This window comes from Puntigrus tetrazona, chromosome 14, assembly GCF_018831695.1.
Source record: "Puntigrus tetrazona isolate hp1 chromosome 14, ASM1883169v1, whole genome shotgun sequence".
Classification (NCBI taxonomy): domain Eukaryota; kingdom Metazoa; phylum Chordata; class Actinopteri; order Cypriniformes; family Cyprinidae; genus Puntigrus; species Puntigrus tetrazona.
The window spans coordinates 17,281,843-17,301,506 of record NC_056712.1 but is presented as its reverse complement, the minus strand read 5'-3'; the positions used below and the strand labels follow the sequence as shown (position 1 = coordinate 17,301,506).

The 19,664-nt window shown below is 40.0% G+C and overlaps 3 protein-coding genes across 4 annotated transcripts in view; 2 read left to right on the top strand and 1 right to left on the bottom strand.

Moving 5' to 3' along the window:
* Positions 1-8,902, top strand: part of stag2b (stromal antigen 2b) — a 21,355-nt gene extending 12,453 nt beyond the window's left edge. Inside the window, exons 15-33 of the mRNA XM_043258113.1 lie at positions 160-277; positions 374-477; positions 584-676; positions 769-858; positions 970-1,173; positions 1,544-1,614; positions 1,738-1,825; positions 2,263-2,343; positions 2,436-2,528; positions 2,600-2,774; positions 3,134-3,273; positions 3,367-3,468; positions 3,557-3,705; positions 3,798-3,926; positions 4,027-4,232; positions 5,051-5,279; positions 5,429-5,542; positions 5,651-5,777; positions 6,504-8,902. Coding sequence (XP_043114048.1) covers positions 160-277; positions 374-477; positions 584-676; positions 769-858; positions 970-1,173; positions 1,544-1,614; positions 1,738-1,825; positions 2,263-2,343; positions 2,436-2,528; positions 2,600-2,774; positions 3,134-3,273; positions 3,367-3,468; positions 3,557-3,705; positions 3,798-3,926; positions 4,027-4,232; positions 5,051-5,279; positions 5,429-5,542; positions 5,651-5,777; positions 6,504-6,626 — 2,436 coding nt within the window. The 3' untranslated portion in view covers positions 6,627-8,902. The remainder of the gene's footprint in view (positions 1-159; positions 278-373; positions 478-583; positions 677-768; positions 859-969; positions 1,174-1,543; positions 1,615-1,737; positions 1,826-2,262; positions 2,344-2,435; positions 2,529-2,599; positions 2,775-3,133; positions 3,274-3,366; positions 3,469-3,556; positions 3,706-3,797; positions 3,927-4,026; positions 4,233-5,050; positions 5,280-5,428; positions 5,543-5,650; positions 5,778-6,503) is intronic.
* A 472-nt stretch (positions 8,903-9,374) lies between these two features.
* hmmr (hyaluronan-mediated motility receptor (RHAMM)) lies at positions 9,375-18,936 on the top strand. 2 transcript variants are annotated; one of them, XM_043256585.1, is made up of 20 exons: positions 9,375-9,560; positions 10,018-10,116; positions 10,229-10,302; positions 10,893-10,970; positions 11,091-11,279; positions 11,379-11,465; positions 11,564-11,675; positions 12,703-12,768; positions 12,848-12,921; positions 13,056-13,126; positions 13,209-13,576; positions 13,669-13,817; positions 15,087-15,301; positions 15,387-15,503; positions 15,613-15,771; positions 16,730-17,116; positions 17,248-17,320; positions 17,803-17,979; positions 18,056-18,206; positions 18,284-18,936. In XM_043256585.1, the coding sequence occupies exons 1-20, from the start codon at positions 9,515-9,517 to the stop codon at positions 18,301-18,303; spliced, it is 2,712 nt and encodes a 903-aa protein (XP_043112520.1). In that variant the 5' UTR covers positions 9,375-9,514; the 3' UTR covers positions 18,304-18,936. The 2 variants fall into 2 exon arrangements, with proteins under 2 accessions (XP_043112520.1, XP_043112519.1); XM_043256584.1 differs by having other exon boundaries at positions 10,226-10,302.
* A 326-nt stretch (positions 18,937-19,262) lies between these two features.
* insb (preproinsulin b) lies at positions 19,263-19,664 on the bottom strand. Its single transcript, XM_043257872.1, has one exon. It carries the CDS (start codon positions 19,662-19,664, stop codon positions 19,263-19,265), a length of 402 nt encoding a protein of 133 aa, XP_043113807.1.

Below are 19,664 nucleotides of genomic sequence, written 5' to 3'. Positions count from 1 at the left end.
GAACCATGTTGTTCACATATCTGTTTCTCTGAAAAATAATGCTATAGCCAGTAAATCTACTCTGAAGTGTGCATTGTTTTTGCTCATTTCAACCACTAACTGTTAATCTTACATACTGAACTTTTAAGACGTTATAAGGTATTATGTTTTGATCCTCAGCTTCACGAGCATGCAGCCTACCTAGTGGACAGCATGTGGGACTGTGCAACAGAAATCCTAAAGGACTGGGAGTGCATGATCAGCCTACTACTGGATGAGCCGTTGCCTGGAGAGGAAGGTCTGACCTAGTGACACGCCACCAGAACCTACAGGGTTGACTTTTACCTGCTACGAAAGAAGTGAGAGATTAATTACCTTTGTGCGTGTTTTCCAGCTCTCACAGACAGACAGGAGACGGCTCTGATAGAGATCATGCTGTGCACCATCCGTCAGGCTGCAGAGTGCCATCCTCCTGTGGGCAGAGGCACAGGCAAGAGGGTAAGACCTGATGCCACACGCATCGGCTAGCCCTTGAAGACGTATCCCTGCTCTCACACGTTACCTCTTACATGCTGTTCTCAATTCTCACTTGATCTTGTTTCAGGTTCTGACAGCGAAGGAGAAGAAGACTCAGCTTGATGACCGGACGAGAATGACGGAGCTCTTCGCTATAGCACTGCCGGCTTTACTCGCAAAGGTTAAAGCCTATTGAAATCAAAGGCAACGTGAAATGGTATTTACAGAGCATTGAAACTGATAAGTTTTTTTTTTTTTTTTTATCTCTTACAGTACTCTGTGGATGCAGAGAAAGTGACAAATCTGCTGCAACTGCCTCAGTTTTTTGATCTGGAAATCTATACCACAGGGCGTTTGGAAAAGGTCTGAACTGCATTTTAAATAGTTTAAATAGAATAAATGTGCTGAATGGACACTGATTATTCACAATAGGCTGATTGTGCTGTATATAAATCAAATCTGATTCTCTCATAGCACCTGGATGCATTGCTAAGACAAATCAGAGAGATTGTGGAGAAGCACACGGACACAGATGTGCTCGAGGCTTGCTCTAAAACCTACCATGCCCTGTGCAACGAGGAGTTCACTATCTTTAACCGAGTGGATATCGCCCGTAGCCAGCTCTTGGATGAGCAAGTGGACAAATTTAACAGGCTGCTGGAAGACTTCCTGCAGGAGGTGAGGACAGTGGGCGGCTCAGGGTGGAGTGTCAGGAGCACTTTGATGTCAGCAGTTTGGCAAGAGTGTATGCTTATAGGCTTCCACTGTAACAATGTGCGTGTCTGTTTATCTGGGGGTTTCTCTGTACGGATGAATCTGACTAGTCTGCTGTCTCTAACTTAACTACTAATACTACTACTACTACTTCATGTAGTCAATATATTCAAGTCTTAATTGTTCAGACCTACCATAAGACAGGCCAGTGGACTACTCTGACTAGTCCGTTATGGAAGTAGTAAATAAAATAGTACTAGTACTTTCTGACACAATATATCAGGAGCTAGGAAAGTTTTAGTTGTCTATATATAACTTAGACTTTCCTCCACAGGGTGAAGACCCAGATGAAGATGATGCTTATCAAGTTCTTTCCACACTGAAGAGGATCACAGCTTTCCACAAGTAAGGCTTCCCTGTCTCATTTCTCTGATTATTCTGAAGTGTTGTGTTTCTCTCTTAACAGATTATCACTTTAGGTGATTTCTCACTTTTTAACACCCATTCCGCTTCTTCTTTTTTGTTTAGTGCTCATGACCTTTCCAAATGGGACCTCTTCACCAGCAACTACAAGTTACTGAACACTGGTATTGAAAACGGAGATATGCCTGAGCAGGTATTCATGCGCATATAAAGAATTATTGAGGTAGTGCCAGACCTTAATGGCATTTTTAATGACTTTTTTTCTTAATTGAAACTTCTTAGGATTCGTTTTTCCTCTTATTTTTCGACTTTAACTTCTTATTTCCTCTCAAAATTGTGATTTATATATATTTTTCTATTGTGACAATTAAGGCTTTACTTTTTACTAGTGATAGTTGCAATTTGATGGTTATTGTAATTGTAGCCACTTTATATAAATGTGGCAAATTTTTGTGATTGAATTGTTTTCTAACAGTTAGAGCTGTTCTTCTCAGACCTTTTTTTTTTTTTTTTTTTTTTTACTCTTTAAGGCAAAAACAGGCTTGCATAGAAATAAAACCTCAATCATCTGAAACTTAACTTTTGCCTCATGATAGTTGGGTAACGTTACTGCCTCTCTGGATTTTTCAGATTGTCATTCACGCACTGCAGTGCACACATTACGTCATTCTTTGGAGCTTAGCCAAGGTCTCGGAGGGCACTTCTAAAAAGGTAGCTTCCATTCATATGATTTGTATGCATGCGTCCTTTCCCCTTATTTGCTGTAGTTTGTTGGATGTCAACAATGCATCCTGTCTCTGTAGGAGGACATGTTGACTCTGAGGAAGCAGATGAGGGCGTTTTGTCTAATGTGCCAGCGTTACCTAACCAGCGTCAACACCGCCATCAAAGAGCAGGTCTGTATCAAAGGTCACAACGAGTCATTATTCCACAAACATACTTTACCTGACTGTATGTTCTCCCTCAGGCCTTCACCATCCTCTGTGACCTGCTGCTGATCTTCAGCCATCAGATCATCTCAGGGGGAAGGGAAGCTCTCGAACCCCTAATATACAACCCCGAGGCGTCCCTGCAGTCTGAGCTTCTCAATTTCATCCTGGACCACGTCTTCATTGACCAGGATGAAGACAACAACAGCACAGGTCTATCACTGCTAATGGCATAATGACTTTCAGTTAGAGCTAACAAGCTTTGCTGAATGGATTTAGCACCCATGGCTGTTTAATGTCGAATGCTAATACTGAGACAACACAAAGAAAATTAGCTTTAGAAGCGTTTAATTGATTTAGAGATTAGAGACTCTAGCAACATTTAATCCTGTTGCGCACCGAGCTTTAGCTGAAGTAGACGGACTAGTTTAAACTGAGAGTCGTTGGACAAATATCCATTTGGGATTGCTTCATTTGTTGTCAGTGTTTAAAAAGTGACCACTAGAGGGAGGCAGTTTTCCTTGTAGTGCATGAGCAATGTTTAAACGTCTGTTTTCCTTTATTTTCAACAGATGGCCAGCAGGATGATGAAGCCGGAAAAATCGAAGCTTTGCACAAGAGGCGAAACCTGCTGGCTGCATACTGCAAACTCATTATCTACAATGTAGTTGAGATGAACACTGGGGCAGATATTTTCAAGCAATACATGAGGGTGAGTCTGTTCATTCTATTTAAATATGCATTTTCAGTTTATTACTTCTCCTTATCGCTCGCTTGAATGCAACTTTTTCTTTTTCCTGCCCAGTATTACAATGACTACGGTGACATCATCAAGGAAACTATGAGCAAGACGAGACAGATCGACAAAATCCAGTGCGCAAAGACGCTCATTCTGAGCTTACAGCAGGTCAGTGACCGTAAGGTTTCATATCTGTCATCAAAACAGGCTTCACTCGCCGGTTCCTGACTCGTCTTTCTCCCTCTGTTGAGTTCAGCTGTTTAATGAGATGCTGTCAGACCTGGGACCCAGCTTTGACCGCTCATCCTCAGCTTTCTGCGGCATTAAAGAGCTTGCGCGACGCTTCTCTCTGACTTTTGGTCTGGATCAGCTCAAAACCAGAGAGGCCATCGCCATGTTACACAAGTAAGATCCTGCTCAGTCCCTCTTGGAGGAAAAAACGATTGTGTGCGAAGTTACACGGCATGTTTACACCCCATGTTGCTTTCTCCTTAAAGGGATGGTATTGAGTTTGCCTTCAAAGAGCCCAATCCTCAGGGGGAGGGACATCCCCCTGTCAACCTGGCTTTTCTTGACATTCTCAGCGAGTTCTCATCCAAACTCATGCGTCAGGACAAGCGGACTGTGTATGCAAACATTTAATGATCTCAGCGTGTATATATATAGTCGTGTAATCTGCCATTAGCTGTTGGATCTAATGCTGGTCCTTTCTTTCTTTTCCAAAAGGCACATGTATTTGGAACGCTTCATGACATTTCAGATGGCCCTGCAGAGAGAAGACTGCTGGCTGCCACTCATCTCATACAGGAACTCACTGCAGGCAGGGGGTGATGATGACACAATGTCTGTGGTCAGTGGCATCAGTAGCCGAGGCTCCTCCGTCAGAAGTAAAAAAGCTAAACCTGCTACTGGCAAGAGGAAATTACCGGAAGGTAAGAGTTTGAAGTCAAGAACCATGAGAAGTAATGTATTAAATGTGATTTGAATAACTTGACCTAATAGATTGTGCACTATAGTGCTAAACATTTTCCCAGTCCCAGAAGAATGACTGCTGTTCCCTCCCACTCCAATGGCCATCTTAATAAAATCCAAAATGTAGCTTATCGTTATTATATTGAACCACACTGCATTGCACACACAAAATTTCAAGTAAATCATCCATGCAAACAGACGTTTTATATTAGTATGAAGTAGACATTTCATTCTCTATGAGTTTTGAAGTTTCTTGCTAAAGTTTAGAAGATTACTAGACTAGCACGTCGACCAGCCAATAACGATTCGTAAATTATGTAAATTATGCATACGTCATTCACTTCACCGGCCACACAAAAGCAAACAGGAGGAGAGCATAAAGAGACAGGGCAGCTAGAATTGAGTTCAAAATGATAATACAGTTTATATTTTATTTATGTAACAGATATATTAGTGTGTAAAGTTATTGCAGTGAGATTACGATTTCCGGTCCCGCCCCCTCCCGCTGCACATTTTTCCTGTCCCATACAAATCCTGTGATTTAAAAGTGATTTCTTTTCCCATTCCATGGGATTCACATGACCCACAGCATTCCCAAAAAATTCCCTCTACCAGGAACAGAATTTTCATTTTTGGGTAAACTGTCACTTCAAACCCACCACTGCATCACCTGCCTCAGTCTATTACATTCGAGTGTATATCATTATATGGAAGAAACAGTCTGCCGCTATTTCCTTTTTATCACGACTTCAACGATTGTCCTTCCGTCTTTGTGCAGAAGAGAGCAGCAGCAGCAGCGAAGTATGGATGAACCGTGAGCAGAGCATGCAGACGCCCGTCATGATGCCTTCACCCCACCTCACCTCCACCGTCATGAGAGAGCCCAAACGCCTGCGTCCTGAGGAGAGCTACATGGGGGTGTACACCATGACCCCCGATCAGCAACAGCAGCACGCGCACTCTCAGACCCCTCAGCCACAACACCACCAAACACCCATCGACTACAAGTGAGCGCTGATACTCAAGCTTAACCAGTTTGTGGCAGTTTCAGATGCTGTACAGCTAAAGTCAGCCGTGAAGTGTTTGTGCATGTGCGCTGCTTGGCGTGGTGTGGGCCTCAAGAGATACAGTGAGGTGTGATGTTATTGTTTTGCAGCACACAAGTCACTTGGATGCTAGCACAGAGACAGCAGCAAGAAGAAGTGGCCAGACAGCAGCAGGAGAGAGCTATGAACTACGCCAAATTAAGGAGCAACCTTCAGCATGCCATGTAAGGGAACTTTACCCTGCATTTCGGTTTGAATGCACAAAAACATGTTGTTGTTGTTGTTGTTGTTTTTTTACAAATATGGTGCAATTGGTCTTCCGATGCTTGCAGTCGTCGAGGAACAGGCCTTATGGAGGACGATGAAGAACCCATAGTGGAAGATGTGATGATGTCATCAGAAGGCCGAATTGAGGATCTTAATGAAGGCATGGACTTTGACACCATGGATATCGATCTGGTAATAAGCTTATGCTAATGACGCTTGTCTTTTATGATTTTTATTCTCTAGGAATAAACTTTTTGTGCCAAAGTGTATTTATTACATGCCCAAAACTTTTTGAAAAGTATGTTTTGTTTTGTTTTTACCCCTGGTTTAACAAACAAGACTTAAGCCTAGTCTAAAATGTAACCCTGAGCTGTTTCAACTGAAATGAGCTAGCACTGACCGATCTTAAAATATGTCAGTGCCTTTGATTTGCCTTAAGATACACACCAGTATTTTTTTTTTTTTTTTTTTTTTTATATGTTTATAAAAATTACTTCAACGTCCTAATTTAACTATGGCCTAATCCTGGCTTAAACTAAGCCCTGTATATGAAACCAAACCATAATGGTTTTGAAAGAAGTCGCGTTTAATGTTATGGTCATCAAGGCTGCATAGATTTGGTCAACAATACAGTAAAAGCAGTGATATTGTGGAATATTATTGCACAAAATCTTCTAGAAATTGAGTTGCTGCTCAAGAAATACTAACACTGAAACCAACATTTTCAGGATTTTCATGCAAATTTTCAATGCATCATTGCTGAATAATGGTTAATAAATACATTTGTTTCAAACCAAAAATCGTACTGAACCCTGCTTTTGAATTTTCCGTGCAATGCAATTTTGTCACATTTTGCAATTTATAAACACTTCTTTTAGCACATCTCATCCTTACCGTCTGCTCTTTTGTATCTTGCAGCCCCCATCGAAGAATCGACGAGAGCGATCGGAACTGAAGCCCGACTTTTTCGACCCTGCCTCCATCATGGATGAGTCTGTAAGAAGCACTCACTTCCTGGGTTATGATGCTTTTCAGCGGTAATGGGGGACTCGTTCACTCCGACACTAAGGACGTGAAAGAGAGATCACCACTAGATGGCACTAGCAGGAGTGATTTCAGATAGTTTGAATTGCCCTTGTGCAAAAAGACAGAGAGGGGGAGAGCATCTCACTATTATAAATACTAATCAGACCCATCTGGACTGATGATTGAATGAAACTTTTGTTTGGTAAGTCTAAACACTGAACTGAATTTGAACATTTTCTCTTGTAGGTCCTGGGAGTGCCCATGTTTTAAGATTATAATTGGAGGCGCGTGAAGAGAAGAGACATTTTGTGTGAATTCACATTGATTCTCTAAAGAGAATTAAATTCAATGGAGTGATTGGCATCCAAATCAGCTCGTACCATTGACACTTACTAAAACACAGAAAGGATAAAGGAGCAATTCAAAGTCTCTGCAATCGTTGTGTGGGCTTTCCCTGATCGTGCAAAACAGTGACGGTAGATACTGAACGCCATGGAATCTCGGACTGTCCTAGCCATACATGAGTTTATGATAAAAATATATATATAAATATATATATATATATATATATATATATATAAATATTATACAGTCGAACGTCATCATGTTTGAAGAAACATATGAGATCTCTTAGAGTTGTGGTATTTCTTGAAACCGGGGGTGAATGCATCTTTTTTTAACTTAAAGACAACTTTGTTATGTATAGCCCTTTTGTAATAGTGAGTAATCTGGTGTAAAGTAGTAATTTATAAGCAGGTTTTTGCTCATCATAGTGAGTATTGATATATTTTATTCTTCTTATCTAATATGTGAAATGGAGGAAAACCTCCAGGTCTTTATATCTAGTATTTAGTTTCCTTTTATCCCACCCTTAAAAATCATGACACATGACATGAAACGTAAATCAAAACACTCGGAGCACCCCGATTTGTTACCGCCTTTGGTGCATTTTTGATGTTTTGGTGCAATTTCGGCGACATGGTCAGTGATCGGTCTGCGTGAAACACCTCGACCGTTCAGCGGCCCCGACGCCGTCTTTGCACCAGCGGGAACTGTTTTCATGTGCCAAGCGCTCTAGTAAATCAGGCACCGTGGAGATGCACAGAAAGGACTGTATGATTCTTCCACTGAGTCACGTGGCTTATCCAAAGATCAGATCTGCTCGCTTGTCCCTCTAAAATCTAAGTTCAAGCAAAGAAGAGGAAATCTCTCCAGTAGTGCCATTGTGTTGTCTCTAATAAAACAAAACTTAGTGTAGTATGTCTGGTGGAGATTTTCGTCTCACCGATTAGAGCTATGTAGACATCTACATTTAAATAAAGTTATATATAAATATATAAATTGGTGCTGATTTTATAATTGTGCTTTAGTTTTGTTTTTTTTCTCTTATTTTTAAAACTCCAACTTAGAGTTAAAAGGTTTTGAAATGTATAAGAACATGTCTAAACATGAAAGTGTGTAGCCATGCAGCAAGTAAAGTTTTGAGATTTTATATATTTTTTTTCTTCTTATTTTGTGTGTATTGTTTGAACTGTTTTTTTTTTTGTTTGTTTGTTTTTTTTGGTCAGTCTTAAGAGGTTTTTAGGTTTCACCTTTTTCCTAATTGTAAATTAGTTTGGTTGCAAATCATGGACAGAACTGTTTCACTCAGCTAAGTTCGTTTCTCCCGATATAGAATATTCAAAGTGTAACTATAACATCCTATGAGATCCTTTAATGTTACAGCATTGCATTCGGCAGCTCTACGAAGCTTGACTAATACATTAACTTATATTGCGGACAAGTGCATTTTGTCTGGGGTATACTTTTTAATCATTCCATGCCTTGGCCTTAAAACATCCTTGTTTTAAAAAGGAAAAGAAGGTGGTAGTCAAACATAAATCTTCCATGTTGAAAACTTTTATGTGAGGTACATTGAATACTTTTCGCATCAGAAAAGGAACAGTGCTTTTCTAAAACGGCATGAGTGTAATTATTTAAAAGGTGTGCAGACGGATTTTAAATTTATGAAAGTAAACGCCCTTTGGCTTAAACTGTCTTCTGTTCCTCACCACTACATTAATTAAACTGCTGAATAGATTGTGTAAATATACATGCATTTAAACGTAAAGCTTAATTTTCTAGTGCTTTTTTTTTTCTGTTAACATTTAAAACATATTATCACTCTTCCCTGTTCAGAGATATAAACTCATACATAACCGTTTCCCTGTCCTCTGTTATCCACTGTAATGTTTCTGATTTGTATCTGTCTGGAGACAGTAAGTTTTTTGAATAAAAGTAAACAAATCTTTCTTGTGTGTTTGTCTGATTTTACATGATTCGTTTGTGCAGATGCTTTCATTCAAAGTCACGAGCAAATACACCGTTAGGGACTCATTTATTATTTACTGTTAGCGTTTTTAAAAGCTTTAAATCTAAAATGAATTGCTGAAGGCAAATGAGCCGCCTTCATTTTATGAAGAAAACCGGTTAATTGCGTCTATGAATATTTAAAATAGTTTAAATGACTTGTTAATGCAATAACCGGTATCTATCATCCTCATTATGAGACACAAATGTAATAAGTAATGTAAACGCGTAGGTCAAAGATAATTTAGCTGCATCTCCCAGCGCACTGCACGCGGTTTGAATTTTGAGAGAACGCTGCGTAACCAGATGTGACGTTTAGCACTATTTCGTTTTTGATTGGTTTACGTTTCCGCCCGTCACGTATTCTTCAATATCATTGGCTAAAGCGGTGGCGTCCGCGCTGCGCTGGGCGGGCTTACCGTTTCAAAATTTCAGTGGGCGTGCGCTTCTTGTTGTTGTTCGAGCGTACTGAAGTCTCGTCACTCAAGTTTAACACATTTACATTTTGAAAGGTTTTTTCGCAGCATTTGAGTTATCGACCTTCTTTATCAGCCATGTCTTTCTCGAGAGCTCCTTTAAAGAGATTTAACGAGCACGTCGGTAAGTTTCTCCTCTCTTCTCTATTCCGCGACGTAACGTTAAATGAATCTGAGGGCGGCTGCTATGCGCTTTAAACTGTTTAATTACAGAAATAAAGACTATTTAAATTGACTTTAACGGCTTACTTCTCACTGTGTAAAGCCGTATCATAAAGCTCGGCTTCATAATTTCATACAGCTTTTTATTGAACGTTTTCTTGCAGCTGCGATGGGACGATTCTCTGCCAAATTAATCAAAAACACAACGTAATTGCACACTATGCTGCCATTTCATACTATCACAACCAAAAATCACATGATTAAGGCGGATATGCGAGCTTTAATGCCGCTAATGTATCTCGCACAGCTGAGAGGACACGTAAAGACATGTCAGCTGTCTTCCAGATAATGAGTGGTTCATATTCATAGCCTTAAATTATTAAATTATTGTCCTTTTACTTATGCTTTCGTGTCTTTAGGTTGTGCTCCTCCGCCTGGTACATATGAGGTGAAGTCCGGGGATCTGAAAGGAGCTGCATCGTTTCATAAAGCAGAGCGCTTCAGAGCCGCTCCAAAAAGTGAGTGCAGATTGTGTTTGACCGCCTTTATGAGTTTGCATTTTCATCTGTAGGTTATAAATGCCCTACCGCTTAATAATATCTGCTTCCTTTTGAAAATGCTGCTCAGCAGCGGTAGCCCTGCCGTCCCCCTCAAAAGAAGTCCTCATGTCTCCAGTTAGGAGGACCATGTCTGTTGATGGTTTGGTAAGAGATGTATGAAGAGTTTTATTAGTTTTATGAATAGTTAATTAAGAATGCACGTTAAGCAGCTTTCTTTTTGACATTTGCCCGCTTTCATGCTGTGCCAAACCTGTACAAGCGAAAATATTTTAAATAATATTTGCTATAAACTTATCAAAACTTGTTAGACCCTGAAACATTATTTAAGTTTATCTTGCTGCTAGACTAATTATTTTGTACACTGTTTTTTTCCCCCTTGGTGGACTTAATGAATCTTAAAGCGACATAGTTTGTATAATTAATACAGTTATATTATCCTGTATTTCAGGCTATTACAGGATCAGTTGGTTATTCATCCAAGGCAATCCCTACATATCCCATTGACCATTTCAACACAGCACAAGTGTTAGATGTTTTAATTAATAGCCATGTGTTTTGAGACCTTTCAAATATCTAAGAAATGTTAATGGAGCGAGTCCGTAGGCTCTCTTCGCTTTTGTCAGAATCAAGGCGTCCACAAAAGCTTATTCTATATAATATATTGTTTTGTTTTGTTTTTTGACACATTTCAGTCATTACTATGCTGTTTTACACTGTTTTTTTTCCTTATGTAGGCTGACACATTAAGTTCCAAAAGGGACAAAAATGGTTTGACACTTGAGAGGAAACATCAGAGACTACTCGAGAAAGAGGTAGATTTCAAACAGATTTTTTTTACGCTTCCTCGATGGCCATTTGTTGCTTTGAGGCCTGATCAATTTCTGTGGTCTCTTCTCCTAACCTTGGCTGTCGCCGCTAATGCCGGAGTATAGATCCGTTCTTTGGTGCAGCAGAGAGGAGAGCAGGACCGCAGGCTGCTGACCCTGGAGGAAGAGCTGAAGAAGCTGGAGTCTAAATTGCTTGTGGCTGTCAGAGAGAAGACGGGCCTCGCTGCCAATGTGGCTTCTCTCGAGAGGCAGCTCGCCGAGTTAAAGAAAGCTAATGAGTTCCTCAAGACCAAGGTGACTAGTCTTTTCGTAGCTGTGTGCTTTCCAATCTCAGAAAACTGCTTCGCGCGTACAAGCTTACTGAGGAACGTCTTGGCGCTTTGATTTTCACAGGTCTCTGCAGATATCACCAAGAAGAAGATCAATGCTCTTTCGATGGAGCTCATTGAGGCCAAAAATAAACTCGATGCCAAAGACAAGGCAAGTTATCTCAGTCATTTTATACACCGAGAAGAGTTTGTGTAGCTTCAACTTGCTCAGTGTGATAGATTTTTTTATTTTTTTGGATTTGTGAACAGGAACTAAGCTTTCTTCAGATCAGCTCAGAGGGGAAAGTAAAGGTCTTGGAAACAGACCTGGAGACTGCCAGAGCAACTTTTAGAGTTCTACAGGAAAGGAACAAAGATCTTGGTAAGTTACCTTGAGGAACTATATGCTTGATATTGTATGTTTTTGGATCGGTTCCATGTCATAAAATCGATCTGACAAGCCTGCAGTGTCTCACAACAGAATATAATATTCGCTGGAAACTGCACATACTGTAAAAATAAAGTGAAACGGAAATTTACGCAGTAAGTGTTTCCAACAGTATTGTCTCGTGACCTCATTACAACGTATTAATTTAGAAATACAAGTAGTTACAGTATGTTGCATTTTCAATCTAGTTGTTTGTAACACGGTTAACATTTAAAAAGAGAGCCTAGTTTAATTTCAGTGGGATTATTTATTTATTCATTTATTTATTTTGATTTTTTTTTTCTTCTTCCTTTTTGGATCTGATCCGATTACCTTCAGACTTTAGACGACCTCGAATTTGCCTGATTCCCAAAAAAAGAAAAAAATCTTAAAATCAAGAGGTTGACAAGAGTAGAAGCAGGAGTATTAAGTGTTTTATTAATGAATTTATTTATCAAATATATACAGAAAATGTTTCATTAATCAAAAATGAAAGTGGAAAGCGATGTTAAAAAGGTTAATTTCAAATAAATTGTTCTTTTGAACTTTTTCCGTATTATTGAAAAATAGTTAAATATATCAAGCTTTCCACAAAAGTATGAAGCATCCCGACTGTGTTTCTTAGTAGCAAGTTGGCATATTAAAATGAAGTATCTTGTGACACTGGAGACTGTAGTAACGGTGCTGAAAACTGAGCGTTGCATTTTAAAATGTGTCAAGATATTTTAAATTGTAATAATTATTTCACAGTATTGCTTTTTGCTTTATTCTATTTTGATCAAATAAATGCATCCTTTGTAAGATTTCATTTAATTAATCTCAACGTCTGAACAATAGTGTTTTTATATTGTTGTTTTTTTTTTACTTCTAAACAAACATATTTACAGTTCAGTCTTTAAGTCAAGTAGTTTAGAAACCATTTATGCATTTGTTTGAAAGACTGAGCTAACATCTTTGCTTTTTACTGTCTGTTGTTTTTCAGAGGACCTTCATCAGGAGACAAGAGTCCAAAATGATCAACTCGAGAATGAAATGGATAAATTGCACAGTAAGTTTACTTGCTAATGTCTTTTGTTTGTTTTACGTTATCATCATTTTTTTTTTTACCCTGTCTTCTTCAAATAAAGACATAATCCAGGAGCTGAGGGAGGAAATCAAAGCCCTGCAGAGTTACTTGGACTCAGCAAATGAAGAGATTCAGGTATTGGTTTTGGTCAACAGAATTTGACTCTCCTAAGCCAGATGACATTTACTCACCGCTTAGGTTGAATCATCAGACTTTGAAGTGCTGCTTGGTTTGAGATAAGCTGTCTGTCTCACTCTCCAATGTCAAAGGATTTGCGGATTAAGCTCCAGGACAAATCCACCATGGAGCGCCGCTGCTCTGATGCTCAAGAGAACCTCAGGTTAGAACTGTGTGTTTTCATATTGTTGTTGTTGTTGTTGTTATTGTGTCATTTCTCATCCAGTTCTATACGGCTTGTGCAGTGATGCGGAGGAAAAGTTAGAGAAATGTACCGGTGAGCTGCGGGACTGTCAGGAGGTGCTGAAAGTAAAGGAAGAGGAGCTGCGGAGGTCTCAGCAGGAGCTGCAGGACTCCCAGAATGCTCTAGAAGAGAAGGAGAGAGAGATGAAGCAGCGCATGCAGGATCTCCAGGCCTCGCAGACCTCACTTATAGAGCTGGAGGAGCAGATGCAGCGGAGAGCCCAGGACCTCGAGGAGTCCCAGGGCACGGTGCGGCAGCAGGAGCTGGAGCTGGCCCGCGTGAAGGAGATCTTGAGGAGAACGGAGGAAGAGCTGGATCAGCGTGTGGCACTCATGGGAGAGCGATGCTTGGTGCTGGAGGATGAAAGAGGTGAATGAGATCTGGCTTTATGTGCATCTCAAAAATACTACATGCTGCATTTTATTGTTAGTTTTATTTGATTTATGCATGATTGTGTGCAGCCAGGACACAGGAGGAGGGTCTGCGACGGGTGCAAGAGTTGAAGGCAGAGATTAGTTCATTTGAGGAGAGTAGGAAGACCGAGAAAGAAGCATATGAAAAGCTGAAGGAGGAACACGATGCGCTGACCAAACAACTGGAAGAGAATAAGGTAAACTTGAATAATTTTGACAGCAAAAAATAAACTGAATGGGCGTATTTCGAACACAATCATTTTCAAGTTTAAGAAAACAACAACATTGTGTAGGCCTAATACGCAATGAACAAAACCAAATTAAATTGTTAATCAGACAGTTAAAAAAATTAAGATTATGACCGTCCAAGTATTAACTTCTATTTGACTGAATGGGGCTGCTATCCAATACAGGAGCTGTTGATTGGCACAGAAAGTATGCAATTTATTTATACACATACATGCATACATTCTCTCTCACACACACACACACGCATGCATATATTATATAATATAATATTACCTGAAAAATGCTTGTAGGTACTTAATTTAAATTTTCTGGTAAACAATACCTCAAAAACAATTATTTCCTCCCCTTCATGTACCAAACCCATAACAAGGCCAACACACATTTCAGTTCTTGTAAAAGCGTGTACACACAACCGTCCTGTGACAATAAAGATCTTGCAAATGAATCTTTGCAAATCAGGTTTCCTAATTACATGCTCGTTAGCAAGTTCCACGGCTACAGTCTGATGAGAACGGATTGCCGCTCCACGGAAGAGCTGGGCAGGGTGAGCAGAGATCATTAGAATTGAAAGAAATGTGCACTGAAACGGGTTGCTGAAATCAGAGCTGATTTTGGCTGGTTAGCATTTCTCAATGGTAGTGTAAAACAGCACACTTTTTACCCCAAGTATGTTATAGACCTTCCATTAAAACCCTAAACAGTCATACCAGCTTTCAGAATATGGGCATCCGATGACCCCTTCGATATGTGAGGCTTTTATTTGGTTTTGCTGATATACCTAAAAAACTTTAATACAGCAGTAAGAAAGCATACATTTGTTTCCACAAAAATCATTATATTGTTTTGTTTGTTTTTGCACATTTATTATTCAGCCCTCTTCTATAAAGAGCAGTTGGAAGGTTTTTATTTTTTTTTTCTTGTATTCCAGTATTTCATTAGCTTGAGTAAGAGTATCTTTGGACACGACAAGGAAAAGAGTTTACAAACATGCCATTTTGTGATTAGTTGTGGTTCTTTTAGAGGGAAAATCAATCGTGAATAAAGCTGCAATGTGATTTATATCTGCATGAGTGGGACAATTAAGTGAAGAGTGCATCTTAATAGACTTTAAGCAGGTTGTACTATGTCGTCTCTCAGTCAGGAAGTCAAAGTCTCCCTGATCGACTTTGTGGATTAGGCTAATGTCTCTTAAGCTCCTCTAATGTGTGTTGCTGCAGACTCACAGCGACTCCCTGGCTAGCATGCTTGAGCGCCTGAGAGATGAGGCTGAGGCGGAGAAGAGACAGCTCGGCGAGGAGCTGGAGGACGTGCTTCAAGAGCTGTCAGAGCTGGAGAAGCAGGAGCAATGCAGTGAGGAGGCCATCCAGCACCTCACGCAGAAGAACCAGACGCTAGAGCAAGAGCTGAAGAACACTTGCTTTGAGTTGGAGAAGTGAGAACTCGCTATTTCTTCTTGAGCTACGGTTGTTCGCATCACTATGGTAGAGACTGACCAGTGTTTGGTTCTCCTTTGGCAGAAAATGTGCTGACATGCAGGCTTTAGAAAGGGCTCACGTGATGGCAATCAAAAAACTAGAAGAGGATCACAACAGCTGTCTTGCTAAGCTGGGAGTCGTGACTACTGACTTTGAGAGGTGCTACACCTTATCATTCATTAAAATGCTCTCCGTAGATATTTTAGTGACCTAGAATTTCTTTAATTTATACCCGAGCATCAAATGTTTTCTTGTCCAATTTTAAAAGCACAAGGCGGTCTCTGGGTGAGCAGAAGGAGCAGGCAGAAGCTCAAGCCCATCAGCTGCAGGAACAGATGAACCAACTCGAGCAACAGTTGCAGAAGGACCGGCAGGAACACGGAAGATATCAGGAAATGCAGGAGAAACAGCGAGAGGAGCATGCTAGGTCAGTACCCTGCCTCAGAAGTTTGTGGTATTTATCTGCTATGCTTCCATAGCATCCACAGGTCTTACATGGTTGATAATGTGGTCCAAGATTAAGAAGAATAATGTTTAATCAGTTAATACTGAAAAATTGAAAAACAAATTATTATTATTTTTTTTTATTATTATTTTTTTTATTTGGGATTTGTACATCATCTGAAAGCTGAATAATTGGTAGGATAGGACAATATAAAAATATTAAGAATATCGGCCTTAAAGTTGTCCAAATGAAATCCTTAGCAATGTATGCTACAAATGAAAAATTAAGTTTAAGTGAAATTTAGTAAATCTAATATCCTAATGATTTTTTTTCATAAAAGCCATGACCCAAACAATGTATTTTTGACTATTGCTACACACATACGCGTGCTGCTTATGACTTGTTTTTTTTTTTTATGCTCTAAGGTCACAAGTGTTTATTACATTAACTGAATTTAATATTATTTAAAAGTAAGTTAATATTGCGCCTGAATGACCAAACCACTTAATAACAATTTACAATAAATTAAATTAAATTTAAAAATTACAAGATTTAATTTGTAGGGTTTTTTTTTTTAACTGACCTTTTTAGCTGCAAATTAAATGAATAATACACAATTTTAAACATTTAAAAAGTTGTAATAAGTGGTTTGGTTGTAATTTTGATATTTGGTTACTTTCATGGTACTCTCATACTAACATGAATGGTTTCACATTTTGTATCCACATTAATGTATCCACAGTATTTTTACATATCTGCATTTTATTTCTGTTAACAGGTTAAAACTATTCTATTATTAATACATGACTTTTGCCATCCCTCCTACTGTCGTCAAGTCATACTACTTTTAGTATATTTCTTATACTATTCAGAATATGTTCTGAAATGAAATTCGGTGTCTGAGTGATTGATAACTGCCGGTGGTTTTTCTGTGTTAAAGTATGCTTTTAGAAGTTCAGACTAAGCTGGCTCAGAGAGAAGAAGAGTTGAAGCAAGCAGCAGAGACTCTGAGTGAGGAGCTGAGACGCCGGCAGGCGGAGGTTGAGCGGGAGAGAGGAGAGCGAGAGCGGGCTCAGGCCCAGCTGGAGAGAGAACAGAAGAGGAGGCAGTCAGTGGAGGGCCGATCTGCAGAAGCCAGCAGGCTGCGGGGCCACGTAGAGGAACTGGAAAACAAGGTTTCTGAGCTGAACAGGCAGGTGCAGGAGGGAAGAGACGCCGCTCAGCATCACGCTGTTGAGTGGCAGCAGGAGAAACGACAGCTATGCAGACAGATGGAAGAGGAAAGGCAAGACTACCACAAACAACTCGCAGAGGCACAGCTGCAGAGGTGAGAAAGTTACCATGCACTCAGCGGGATGTCTAGTCCATCATAGTGTCCTCATGCACGGAGACATGTGGTGCTCTGGCTCTGCGTATTGGCATTGTTTAATTCCATATTGTCATTAATTCCGCCTTTAGAGCGTGTGATGCTGAAACTGAGCACTGGAGAAACTTGTACGAAGAGCTCCATGCTAAAGTGAAACCATTTCAGGTAAGCAAAGATTTGTGCTAGTGGTGATATATATAATTGCGCACACACACAGATATTATATATATTATATTATATTCATTTTGATCAGACGGGTTTATTGAAAATGCAGATTCATTCTCTGCCAGTAGGAGGCACTTTAAAGCAGGTGTTTCCTCAGGAATGACTGTAGACAAAGCAGTGTTGAGCTTACAAAAGCTGCTTTATCAGGCGTTATATGCAAGGTGAAATGAAAAAGACATCTTTCTTCAGATATGCAGCGGTATAAAAACACCGGTGCAGTCAATAAAGCCTTTGGGGAAAATCGCTCTATTTTTATATCGTAGCAGGATCGCTTTATTACGTCTCACTTTAAGTTTGCAATCACACTAAACAGACTGATAAACAAACACGGGCCGTAATTTAACTTCGAGCCAGGCACTTGCGCCAGATGCAGCAGGGGCAGTACATATGTGATGGACGAATCCTCTCATTCTGGTGTTCAGGAACAGCTGGACCGCTTCGCAGCAGAGAGGAACGCTTTGTTGAATGAGAAAGGAGCCACGCAGGCAGAGCTGAACAAGTTAGCCGATGCCTACGCCAACCTGATAGGTCATCAAAACCAGAAACAGAAGATCAAACACATGGTCAAACTAAAAGAGGAGAACTTGGAGCTCAAACAAGTGAGACACTAGTCACAAGGTCGTTGTTCGACTGATGTTTTTTCTATGTAGCTGAGCGCGCTCGTGTGTTCTGCAGGAAGTGTTCAACCTAAGGGCGCAGGTTGGGAAACAGAAGCAGGAGCTGGATCGGCTCAAGCCCAGTCAGACGCCGCGGAGATTCGACCCCAGCAAGGCTTTCAAACACGACCTCAAAGAAAACCAGCAGCCCGCCTCTGCTCTTACGCAAAGTGAGTCACTCAAGCAAACTTGATACACATTTTATGTTATTTGTCTTTTTAAAATCTAATTATGATTTTTCTTTAAGGCAACAAACAATTGTTTTAAACTCTGGATGTTGGACTACCTTTGAGTAATGTTCCTGGATTACGGATGACTCTGCAACGTGAACACTGTGATGGGATGGTTATGACGATGCTAATCTTATTTATGTTTTATGTTGTGTTATTAATGTTATTGTTGCTCAATATCCATGTATAATTGACGACCCCCCTCTTTTTTTAAATGTTGTTTTTGATTTGACTACAGTGGTACAAACATGCTTCTATGGGCTTGGATTCACCGAATGTTCTGTTAGTTGGGTTTGTTCAGCACTGGGTGTGCCATTGTCTTCAACCTTTTCTTTTTCCAAAGTTAGCCCACTCTGTTTAAGTGTCTAGCAAGCCTTATGAGGAACTGTTCTGTTTGTTCCTCTTTTCTATACAAATTTGGTGTTTTGGAATATTATTATTATTATTATTATTTTTTTTTTTTTTTTTTTGTCATTTTAATACTTAATTTGATCGTTTGCTTGCTTTGTCTATCACTGGTCTTAAAGACATTACCCATTGTGTGTGTGTGTGTGTGTGTGTGGAAAGTAATACAGGTTTGGAGGCGTGAGAGCAAGTCTTTGAGTTAACTGTCCTTTTAAATGTAAAAACTATATATGTCCCTTTTTAATAAAAAAAAAATGGATTTGAATGTTTTTAATAAGAGCTGTTGTTTTTTTTTAATAAAATACTTTTTCCTCTTTCTTCACTTTGTTTGTGTGTGTGTATTTATATAAGATTATATTGTAAGTTTTATTCAAGTAACATCCGTTTCTCATCAGTTTGAGAGTTTTAAAGTCCCAGCAGAGGGTGCTAGAACACAAGGGAACCCAGAACACATTTCTGCGATTTATCATTGGTTCTCAGGAACCTTCCTTTATTCTACAAGCTTCCATTTCAAAACCACAAGCAAACACTTCTTGCACGTAATGAACGTTTATTAAAACCTTTAACCTTTTACATAGCGTTTGGACTTGTTCAGCTGCAGTAGTCCTCCAGGTGGTAGATGGTGCAGGGCCTGTGGCAGCACCGCTCCACAATCCCTCTCTTCATCTTCATCATCACCTTCTGTTTTATTGGATCGGCCTCGGCTACCTCGTGATCGGAGAGCAAAGCTGGAAGAGGAAGCCAACGCTTAACATTCGAAATGTTCCACCACTTAACAACCACGCAGATGCACGTTCGCAGAAAGCCCTCACCCAGCAAAGTCTCCAGATCCCTCCTGCTTCTGCTGGAGTAGAAGAAGCCCCTAGGCCCGCACACAAGGTAAAGCGCGTCCACCAGGTTGGAGCCGCACAGATGCTGAGACGGAGTAGAGAGTGATCCAGGCAGGGAGGCCAGCAGCAGGGTTATTGCTGCTGCCTGGAGCAACAGGACCAT

What these genes read in the sequence shown, in the direction of transcription:
- hmmr (XM_043256584.1), top strand. Translation starts at nt 9,515, where the DNA reads ATGTCTTTCTCGAGAGCTCCTTTAAAGAGATTTAACGAGCACGTCG. An exon ending in TGAAATGGATAAATTGCACA is followed by an intron (nt 12,769 to 12,847) that starts GTAAGTTTACTT and finishes CTTCAAATAAAG; the next exon opens with ACATAATCCAGGAGCTGAGG. An exon ending in AACAACTGGAAGAGAATAAG is followed by an intron (nt 13,818 to 15,086) that starts GTAAACTTGAAT and finishes GTGTTGCTGCAG; the next exon opens with ACTCACAGCGACTCCCTGGC.
- insb (XM_043257872.1), bottom strand. Translation starts at nt 19,664, where the DNA reads ATGGTCCTGTTGCTCCAGGCAGCAGCAATAACCCTGCTGCTGGCCTCC.